The 11783-nt window shown below is 43.6% G+C and overlaps 1 protein-coding gene across 1 annotated transcript in view; it reads left to right on the top strand.

The window, feature by feature from the left end:
- Window positions 1-292: 292 nt before the first annotated feature.
- The window catches only part of cpped1 (calcineurin-like phosphoesterase domain containing 1), a 50699-nt gene continuing 39208 nt past the window's right edge, over window positions 293-11783 (top strand). The window contains exons 1-2 of the mRNA XM_039787548.1: window positions 293-517; window positions 6317-6535. Of these exons, the coding sequence (XP_039643482.1) occupies window positions 454-517; window positions 6317-6535 (283 nt within the window). The 5' untranslated portion in view covers window positions 293-453. The remainder of the gene's footprint in view (window positions 518-6316; window positions 6536-11783) is intronic.

The following is an 11783-nucleotide window of genomic DNA, read 5'->3' as shown; positions in this document are numbered from 1 at the left end:
CTCCAGTAAGAAAAAGAGGATGAGTCGAGCATGCTGAATTCAAACCACCTCTCTCCATGGTGCTGAAAGGGCCCTGCCTCTGTCCAAGGTCCCCTATCTTTGTGTTAACAAATACATATACATTAGTATAGCCTATATAGGGGCTTCCCTGAGTTTGTAACACGAAATGCAAAATGATTTGGACAACAGACGTTTAGTTTATAAAGGTTTATGTTACAGCACCTGAAGATAAAGTCTATATAAAGCCTTGTGAGGAATGCCTGCATGTTGTAGCCACGCTGGGGGCCGCTGCAGCGAAAGTCACACAGACTCCCAACAGGCAGTGTAGTCGATCACCGATAGTCACCACAGTCAGCGACAGCTGGGACGACCCAGCAGTTACACGAACCTGTTCGAAGGCTCAAGTCATATACTAGCTAGTTCGCTCGGACAACGCATTAACATTTGGACCTCATGGCTGAGAGTGAGGATATCTTTCTCAGGGCTGAACATCGGACTTTCAGCGGACTGACTGAAGGTAGCCGACTGTCATTAGCTTATTTAGCCCCGCCGGGGTTAGCCAACTTACATGCTAACGCGTTAGCTAACTCTCTCTAACTTAACCAGCTAGCCAGGTGTTACACGAGTTTTTGTTGCTGGCTGTAGGCTAATGGTCTGACAGTTCAAACACAGTCACTTGGCAGCTTTTGTGTCGCTTTGTTTTAATAACCGAGTCACTGTCGTCAACGATAGCAAGGCTACCTTGCTAGCTTGTGTTTACAAAAAAAAAGCGTGTGAGTAGTGTTGTGCTAGAGGGACGTTAGCGTTAATGAATCAAGTCTTTGCAGCAAAACAATACTCCGTTTTGGTTGTTGTTAATACTTTAGCTTACTATAGTTCATAGTTGGTGGTTATGTACTGTGAGTGGGCTAATACTTGAAACTTATTTTCTTTTTTTTGGGGGGCGGGGGGAGGTTGTTTGGTCTGCTAACTTTGAATCCTGAGTACCTCTAATTTTGCAGCAACGTTTAACTGTTAAACATTTAAGTTTAAGCATTTTTGAGGAGGGGAACTTCGAATAATTGTCACCGTGGCAGACCTCGTAGATTAAATTAATCTAAAAAGTTTCATAACTAAAGTGCTTCAGCCCCTGCAGTCAGGACATTAGAGGATTACAGTAATCATCTGCCAGCTGAGTTATGATTAATTCTCCAACGAGGTCCCATGTGTTCATCATGTTGGAGTACCTGCATTTGTTGTTGCTGCTATTATCATTTTGTGTGGCAGTGAAGACGAATTCAAATGCAGTAGGATCACAGGTGAAGTTCAACTGTTGGCGCAGGTGTAGCTTCAGTGTTTTAAACTGAACTACATCACTTATCATGATGACCATGTACTATGTGAGACTCACACAATAAAACCGAAATAGCTGCCACCGCCCAACCTGATGTTGTGGTGTCTGTGGTGTTGATGTTTTGGTTGTTGTCGAGAACCGAAAGTTCAAAAAAAATGCTGAAAGGACTTTTCCAAGTTAGGGTTAGGTTAGGTTAGCTCATTTATGGTCTTTTAACCATAGTCTGTTTGGTTCTTTAGCACCTACTGTAGGAAACCAGTTAGCACAAGGGAACTCAAGGAAGTGTTAAGGATTTTATCATTTGCTGCAAAAGCAAGCCCCCGTGTACTTTCATCTCAGATGATGATTAATTTTGTTTGGAGCGCACAATCTGCCACCTGAGAAATCTGTGCGATTAATGTTTGAAGTTGTGCTCGACCAGCGCAGCCACACAAGGCTGCTGCCTCTTATCTCCTGTCATGGGAGCTTTGTCGGCTTCTGCAAGTCCTTTTTTTTTTCCTTCATTATTTGTCTGTGAAATAGTTCACACATCTGACTCCAGAGAGAGACATTGTGCTGTAAAGTATGCTCAGTGTAACAAAAAACTTTGAAGGATTTGTGTGAGTGCGCCTCACAACTTTGTGAAATCTTAACAGGGCATTCAAAGAAGATGGCTAATTTCAATAAGCAAACTCTCAAGCTGGGACAAGATGTGCTGATGAGAGGTGATCTCATCTGCATTCTCTTAAGAAGTAAATGCTGATGGAATGTCATGGACTTCTGAGACAAAACAAAGGGAACTTAACTTTTATACTACAGTAGCAGCTGTTCAAATTCAAAATCCCTCATCAGTCCTCACTGTGTAGTCATTAGTTAAGATCAAGGCCAGGCTAGTTTGGACTGAAGGCATTCTAAAATTATTTGGTTGAAAACATAATGATGATGATAATCCTAAAACTAGAATGTGTGTTTTGTTTTTTTGCAAGACACTCTTTGTCGCTCTTTCTTTTCCTATCTTTGTTGAAGTTTCTCTGGAGGACCGAATTAACATACAGTCATTTAGGAGAGAGACACATGGAGGGCGTGTTAAACACAGAGGATGCTGAACAGCAACTGTAGTGGTCCCTGCTGAGTGTGGGAGTGAGGGGATTTGCACAGAATGTAGATCGCAGACTCTCCACAGTGACAGCGGCACTGCTTACACATCCTCCGGAAACGAAACAAGTGGAGCAGTTCACACCTGCTCTTTGCATCTGTCCATATGCGGGCAAGAAGAGGGACACTTTTCATATCACTTTGCCGGTCGTTCTTTCTTGTGTCCCTCATGTCGAACCTTGTCATTACCGTCCGACGAGCCGTGTCGAGTGTCCGCTTCCGTTCTATACATGGAAAGCCCGGAACAGTTTTTTTCTGGTTAATGAATATTTGAGGGGGATTAGAATGTAGGGCCCTGCTGTTACGCAATATCAGGATTATGTAAAACACTTGTTCTTTGCCATTCATCCTCAAACATGTAGCTGTTTGTTAATTATTTAGCAGTGATTATTCACGGAGTGAGCATGTACAGCTTTAACATAAGGTATTACATTACATTCTCCCTACATCCAAATCGCAGCACTTTCAACTTATCAAGAAAATATATAGGCTTTCTACATGACGCTTTCACAGCAGGCCTTATACCGCTGATTGACTAATGCTGTGATGACACTTAATCACTTAAGCTTTTATGTTTCTGCATGCTACAATGTGCAGTGTTCTGTGCAAGCACCCTGCGACCTCAACGTATTGCGATGAAAATGTTCAGATGCTGGCAGAATGTGAAGTTAATACCTGGCAGATAAATCAGTAGGTCAACTGCTAAGAAATTATAACCTTATATGAGTTCACATTTGAGCGAAAGTCCCCAATCATATGCAAATTCACAAATTGTAAGGTGACACTTATATTTAAATCTGTGCATGTAAATAAGGGCTGCGCAATTAATCGAAATTGAATCGTGATTATGATTTTGGCTGGCAATGATCACCAAATAATATATATCGAGAAAAACTATTATTTAGCTCATTACGTTTTGCAGGTAAACTCTTATTTTCTCTTGTGTTCTGAATGAAAAAATAAAGTTTAAATAGGAAAAGTATTAAGGCAAATTTCACAGTTGTATGTGTTTTTGTTTTTTTTACTGTTGATTTATTTAACTTTTTCCACTGTTTTTTTAAGTTCAATAATTGCAACATCTTTCCAGGAGTCAACGAGTAATTGTGTTAAACTATTGTGATTTCAATATTGACTGAAATAATCGTGATCATATTTTTTTCCATAATCAAGCAGCCCTAATGTAAATCAGTATTAATTGCCATTTAGTCATGTTTGTCATGCAAAAAAAAAATCAAAATACTCAGTAAGTGCTCAAGCTTTTAGACAGATAATTACACGTATTAAACTGTACGAGAATCTAAAGTAAGTGTTGTATTTTGCTCATGTAAAACACTAAGGAACCATTTAACATGGCGAAATAAATGTGTAACAACACTTAGGCCGCTTTCACACCTATAGTTTGGTAGACTCAGAGCGATTCGGGGGGGGGGTGAACTAAGTTACAACATTGTTGCATTTTTCATACGGTTTGGTTTGCGTTCACACTGCACTTTGCCAAACACTTTGAACAAACGTCACACAGTTGAAGCGGTCGCTGGTCTATTAGACAGAATATCCGAGCGAACTTCTGGTCTCCGAAATAATGGAGCAACACCAAATTTATAACATCTTGGGTTTTTCTGGTTTTGATTTAGTGTTTCTAATATTTTAGAGAAAGCCGAGGGATATGAGCAGCTGACGAGGCAGCGGGTAAAGGCGCTGACACACCAACCCGATTATCGACCGTTGGACAGTCTGGCGAGGTCGGTCACTCGAGTCTGTTAGGTGTGTTCCGTGCCGTCGTCAGTCGGAGGAGCCGTCGGCCTTCATTTGGGCTGATTTTAAATGTTGAATCGGCCAGTGGGCAGTCGGACTCGATGACCAATTACCGGAAATGACGAGCGGGATGAGCCTGACGGACGCCTCTCAAAATCTGATGAAAATCTTTTAAACTGACCTTTGTCGATCTGAAACGTAGACAGATTTAGCAACTGCCTGGCCTATTTCTCGCTTAAAATGCTTCGGTGTGTTCCGAGGCACTTTTTTGACCAACTCGGGGAGGCAGTCAGGCCGACTGCCCTTTCTGCCGACGGTCGGCCGTCGGGTTGGTGTGTCAGAGCCTTTAAGGAGAGGGCGGGCCCTGATGAGAGAGACATTTTGTTGTGTTGTCACACAGACGACGAGCGATTTAATGTCATAATAGGTTACGGATTTCAAAGTTATCATCCCTTAAATTATATTACAGGAAAATTTAGATTTAGAAATCCCCTCTCTCGTCTGTGTTTTCGTGCGGCATATTCATACGGGACAAGTGAAGTCGGTATTTTACTAAAATTTACTAACATTATCCCCTGGAAACGATGTCAAGGCTAGGTCAAAACTTTAATTTATAATTGCCAAAGCAGCCAACCCAATGGCCCCAAATCACTGAGATGCTGTTTCGACTGATTACAGACGGTGCAAATTTGCACGGGATTAGGACAACAGACGACTACCGCAATTATTACAAATGAACAAAGGTCCCCACGTAATGCCTGTGCCATGCAAAGAATAGTCCGTAAATTGTGTGCAAGGTTGAAATTACAGGCTAGTAAATGTTTTTTGGTTCACTTCCCATATTGATTGCATTCTCACATAAAGTAAACTCTAGCGCACTTGGAAGCGAACCAAGACCCCCATTTTCAAGCGGACCAGAGTACGGCTTGTCTGGTCCACGCCAGAGTTGGAATGAGCTTTCACACCACCCCCCAAACGAACCAGACTATCCGATGAAACGCTCCAGGGTTCGGTTAAAACGGCTCAGGTGTGTTAAAGTAGCCTGGCTCCGCCCTCCTACGTACTTCCGGTCAATTTTCATTTTCCTTCAGTATTCCGTCTGGATTTGCAGCACATTCTTGGGTCTTCTCCGACCAAATCTTTGGCGGTCCAATCGGCGAACAGAGGGAGTGGCTGAGAACGATGACGTTGAGGTCGTGACGTCCCCTAGTTTGAGTTGTAGTTCTGTAATGGCGGCGGAGAACAATGCGGTCCATTGCGGCAACGCTGCCGAATATCCAGAAGTTAATGCCCGAGCAAGAACAATCTTTGCTGAGTTTTGTTGGTGGCCGTGATGTTGTGGCAAAAGTTAGATTTTCCAGCTCGCTCCGTTAGTGGTGAAGGAGTTGGCTTAGGCGAACGCTAGCGATGCTAAGCCAATAGTTGATGAATTAAATGTACGATAGTCTGGTAGGACCAGGCCAGTTTTAAAGTTGCCTGATGTAGCTTAAAGGCCGGGCCACACAGGGCCGAAAATCGGCCGTTGGACAGTCTGGCGAGGTCAGTGACTCTGTTCGGTGTGTCCCGTACCGTTGTCAGTTGGGGGGCTGTCGGCGTTCATTTTGGCCGACCTGACATGTTCAGTCGGCGGCAGGGCAGTCGGGACTCACCTGGAAATGACGAGCAGAATGATCGTGACTAAAGTCTCTCAAAATCTGACGAAAATCTTTTAAACTGACCTTTTGTTGAGCTGAAATGAAGACAGATTCAGCAACTGCATGGTCTATTTCTCACTTAAAATGTTTTCAGAAACATGTTTCAGTGAACTATTTTAGTACAATATGAGATCGTATTCTGAACGGCCGCCATGACAGTCTGGCTTTGAATTTCCGGAGAAAACAAACCCATGTGACGCGTTCGTCCAATCAGCTGCCGGTTTTGATTTCTTGATCCTCGGGGACCCGACTGATCATTTCGACTGGCTTTTCTGCCGAGGGTCGGCCGTCTGGCTGGTGTGTACCGGCTATTAAATGAAGTTAAATCGTGTGATTTGTGTTGTGGTCTTGGTAGTAACTGGTGTCCGTCTCTGTCCATTTGTGTCTCTTCCTGATCCAGATGCAGAGCGTGAGTGGACGGGACCATTTTGCTTCATCCAGGCCGCGGACCCCCAGCTCGGGCTGATGAAGGCCTGGAGGGAGGGCGACTGTGACGGCGGAGGGGACGAGTGGGCCGAGGAGGTCGAGCTCACCACGCAGGCCGTGGAGGCGGTAAACCAGCTCAGACCCAGGCCCAGGTTCATGGTGCTGTGTGGCGACCTGGTCCATGCCATGCCAGGTAGGGATAGGACACATAAAGCACATGCACTGCTCTTAACCCTTGTGTTAGCCTAGAAATCTAGACGCACCCTAGTGGCAGCTAATTTATTTTGGGTCTGGCTTGTCAGGCTACCCTTGTGTTGTCCTCGGGTCAAATTTTGAACCGTTTTCAAAGTTTATTTTAGAAATCTGGGTTTCTTTCAACTGATTTGCCCCAAGTGACATGAATACATGGACGTATGGCTTCCATACAACATTCTTCGCAGGTAAAATGAATGATTACGTTCATTGAGTTTTGGGTGTTTTATTCAATGTTCTAGCATTTGAAAAACATTTTTTCAAATGGTAAACTTTGACATAAACCAGTCTGTGATCCACTCAACATCCTCTGATCTTAAATATTAGTCAAATTAATTCATAATTTCTGTTTTTGTTTTTTTTAACAAAAGAAATTTGGCATAATGTCATATAAATTTAGTTTATTGACCATTGGAAAAAAGCTAAACAAAAACGTTAGAGAAAAGCACAGAAAAAAAGATCATTTTCAATTTCGACAAATGGTCAACGGAAAGACGACACAAGGGTTAACAACCTTTAGTTCATTTTGTAGATTTCAAGAACTACATGAGAGAATTACTGCTGCCATCTCTCATCAAAACAAGGTTGTGATTGCAGTTTTTCACCCGGTAAAGTCTTTGAGAATGAACAGATTTTTCTGGGCGTCCTGCTGTTGCGTTTTGATGAAACACTGTTTTGAAGTACATTGCTTTTTTCTTCTTTTTTTTTTTTTGCTGAACATTGAGAACACTTTCAACTTGTCTGAGCAATAAATACATGCTGAGTTCTGAGGGCTGTAAAGAAACGACAACAGCATACGCTTACTAATGAAAACAAGCCACAGCGAAGAGAGGTTCCCACAGACAAACGGGATACCGGCATCAAGTGGAGCTGCCAATTAAACGCCTAATGTTGGAGGACATAATGTGAAATCACAGATGCCGGTGGCGTGAGTTTAAACTCCGCTCAGCCTCTTTTAGTGAGACCAAATGACACAGCAGTGGTCCCGCGAGCGTTATCCCATGGCATCTGGTACATCACGCGGCCTCGTGCAAATGCCGCACTTCTTTCAAAGTGTTTGAAATGGCTCTCTCAAGTGACAAATGACCGCAAACTATATAGAAACACAAGCTGTGATTTCACGCACTGCACACCGTCTCACCAGTCAACTTGTTCGATGCCTCGTCTGTATTCAGCACTCCCAAAAGCTGCGTGTTGACAGAGTCAGTGAAGCTGATATCTTGTTTTTCATTAAAGAGATCAAAGGACGGTTCTGAGCAAAGTTAGAAAGGATCATCAACCACCACCCGAAACGCTGTTAAATGATGTGCTATTCCATCCGCCATCAAACATCACGTCGGGCCTTTTATTTTTTTCTAAAACACCTGTTGAGGTTTGTGGCCAGTGGACCAGGTTTCCTTCTCATGTCGTGGCGCTGCTTTCTGCTTTTATACACACAACGTTCATTTTAATCAGTAGTTCTGTTAGGAGTATAATGTGATCTGATATTGGATATTAGTGTGCAGCAGCTGATCTATAAGTCTATTGATCTATCTAGTGATCGGTTTCCAGCTTTGTGCATCTAAATGCTACTTCTGATGCTGAGGCAGGGTTTGTACTCGACGCAAGTGGTCAGAGGCGAAGTTTGATTTATAGTACAGTGCTGCATTTCGCCCAATAATAGCACCACCACAGCACTAGACAGATGTATTGTATGTGCTCAGACTGCATCATGTCTTTGATATATTCTTCACACTTTGCATTCACTTTATGATATATAGCAATGTTAGGCTATGCGTGTTAATGGGCATGTCGCCAACAACCTGTTGTTATTTTGGTGTTCGCTCACGGCCCAGGTTTTACGCTTTGGTCCATTGTGTGGAGACTTAGCCCAAACGCAAGTATGAATTACACCCCTTCCGAAGCCGAAATGTTTGTAGCCGGTGCCTGTTGTTTTATACCGATCTGGATTTCAAATCCTTGGCATTCGGAGGAAATATTCTTCCTGTTCAGATACACTTCAAGGCTTTCAGTTGGATTTACACAAAGGCTTGACAGTAAAGCATACAATAGGAGGGCAGCAAGCACACCAGTCTCACCTGCCGCCGCCATTGAAGACCGCCATACCCTGCTTTTCACAAGCCAGCCGCAGGGGGCTGGCATGCAACCACTACAACCACTATGTTAATGTTTGACAAGGCCCTTCTTGTTTTACACTTTAATGCTAACAATCTCTGCGTCTGTTGGGCTTGCTTACCATGAGTTGAACGAGGGACTAAACTACCTCCACATTACGCTTCCTGCCGCAGTTGCGGAGCTATTTCCCCGGACCGACTGTCGTTACAGTCTCTGGAAAGCGCCTTTTTTTGATTCTCTGGTGACATTCATTAAAAGCGACGCGGTGATCGGCAGCAGCAGACGCTGGTCCAATATGAAAACAAGAGGAGGGTAAGCTACATCATTGGTGATCATTACAGCGTGTCTTGGATGTTAAATAAATTCATAATGAAAACAAATGTTAAAGGTGCTCTGCCACACAAAAAGTTTTTACTTGTATTTTTTTTAAATATGTTATGTCCATATGTGTTTGTGTTATGTTGTGAATGTGAAAATGAATTGCTACCTCCTCTGTCAGCTCTAGCCCCTGAAGAGAGAAATCAGGCCAATTACAAAAGCTGGTCAGTCTGACGTGGTGTTGCCTGAGCTCATTACTATTCATGAGCTCGCCCAGTTGCGCTGGGTAAAGGATGCTGATAGCCAGGCTCTCGTTGGGGAGCTGTTAGCCAATCAGAGTCAAGCAGCTTAGCTCGTTGAATATTAATGACATCTGGCACAAATCGAGCTGAGTCTTCCTGCAGGCCTTCTATACCACGCTAGAATGGCTTGAAACAAGGTAACCAAGGCATCTTTTCCACAAGAAATGTTACAGAGTCCATGGTAGAACTTCAGACATTACCACAAAGTAATGAAATATGTGTGGCAGGGCACCTTTTTAAGGAAGTGGAAATCAGCACCCGCTAGCGGCCAAATGCAGGTGAATTTGATCAACCTACCAGCCATTAGGGCAGGTAATCAAAGGGGGCATTTAACAGATGATTTAACCGCTCTATGTAAAGGCTGCTTGAAAGCTGTGGAGATAGGGATTTGGGCTCCGGTTTGTTTTTTCCCTGTCCGGTGATCGGCACATCGGGTGGTCGAATGTGCATTTGCATGTTGGAGGTGTTTCTGTTCACATACCCTACATTGGACGATGGAGCAATGCCGACTCACCATCCTTATTGTGTCTTATACAGTACAGCACTCTCCCTCCGTTGCTGTTGTAGCTGACCGATCTGTCTGTTGTGCTAACCTCAACACCTGTTGCTAACGGCGGACAGCTAAAAGTTACCAGGCGGAACGTGCGCTTGTGAAGTTTTATTCCGATGCTTCACCAAACCACAAACTGAAATCAACGTGACATGCCTGTCATCTATACCGGTTGTCCACCTACACCGACGACGCTTCCACCTCGATATTTATTTCGCTTGACCTCTTCTGCTGTGGTAAATCCAGACAGCTAGCTAGACTATCTGTCCAATCTGAGTTTTCTGTTGCACGACTAAAACAACCTTTGAACGTACAAATGTTCCACCAAAACAAGTTCCTTCCCGAGGCTATTTTGCAGAGGCATCCGTGGCTCTGTCCGGTGCATAGCACCGCCCATGATGATTGTGATTACCGGAATGCTGTGTGGACTAGCCAGACCCTCCTCCGCAGCGCTGTGGACGAAGGTCTGGCAATGCGAGACTATCTTCACTATTAACAATCTCCCTGGGGAAAGTATAAAACCCAAGCAACCCGAGCTGACCAATCACAGTTCTTGCAGTCCACATGTGGTATCTCTGTAGCTGCTGTGAACCCTAGTACGCATAGTGACCTTTCTGAGGAGGCACACATCAGCTATGTGTGTCAGCTCCGTCTCTAAACCATAACTAATAATCCCCCATAAGCGATGCTCACTGTGACCAGTAGCTGAAAATGCACCAACCAACCACACCCCAGCCTTTACCCGTAGCATACAGTATTTGCCGCTTCTGAGTGCTAGTTGCTGCAAGCTGAACTGTTGTTCAGTTTTGAAGGAGACATGCTATATTGATCCCCAAGGGGAAATTACATTATATTTAAAAGCTGATCAATAGATTATCATTTAAATGTACCACATATCTGTGCTACATCAGGTATTTGGACCTTTTGTATTATTTTGTAAGGTGTAGGGGTCAGACTTATCAGCAGTGTTAAAGCTGCCTCTGCTCACTTCCACTGTGGTTTTTAGTTTTTGACCTGCCGAGCATGAGATGCCTTTCTGATTAGTCAGGAAAGCTGCTCTGACATGAGCTATTGTGCCAAATGTCAAATATATTTGTCATAACTGCAAAATAGGACAAGACTTGTTTCTGACTGAAACCATTAAAATGTCATGCTTTTTTTGCCGGTCATATTGGATTCCAAATAGGCATGTAGTGTAATCTGAGTCCCATGATGCCGATGCGGCTGTCATTTCTCAGCCTCGGGCAGAAATGCTTATTTGTGACCCCTCTGCGCAGCGGGTCGGAGAGGTTTGTGATGACCTGCAAAAATGAATGCATGTATGCACCTCAGGAAATAGTGGATAGCATTTGACCAAAAATATGTAACCGAAAGGATGAGTACGATAGGCGACACGTGGTGTTTTGTTATACCTTGCGCAAATCACACAGAATCTAGCAAGTTTTAAAATGTTCAAACCTTTCCCACACTGCGTCCACGGCTGCAGAGTCTCAGATATGCGTTGTTAGCAGAAGCCGAGCGGGCTTTCTGACACTCATCAGTCTTTAAAGAGAATGGAATATGTCTGATATATATTGATTAATGTATTCTCAGCTGCCCTCCGAGGCAGTCCTAATCTAATTAATGCACTCTGTGAAGAACATCAGCTTTGGGAGGGTTCAGCAACCGAATATTTCTCACTGAGGTAGGTTTGAACATGAGCCCTCTCTGTTTCCCTGCCAGAGTCTGTAAACACTGAGCTCCCCTATGACAGCAGCTGATATTTATCTATGAAAAAGCACAGGCCTTCTGACGATTCTCAGGCAACTTTAGTTTCTGTGCTGGTGAGGATTTTGGCTATTGATTTGACCAGACACACTTTAAATTCCTGTCCAATTCTAAAAAATCTATATAAAGATAGCGAC

This window comes from Perca fluviatilis, chromosome 21 (genome assembly GCF_010015445.1).
Source record: "Perca fluviatilis chromosome 21, GENO_Pfluv_1.0, whole genome shotgun sequence".
NCBI lineage: Eukaryota > Metazoa > Chordata > Actinopteri > Perciformes > Percidae > Perca > Perca fluviatilis.
The sequence above is the reverse complement of the archived record's forward strand: the minus strand, read 5'-3'. Positions and strand labels throughout refer to the sequence as shown.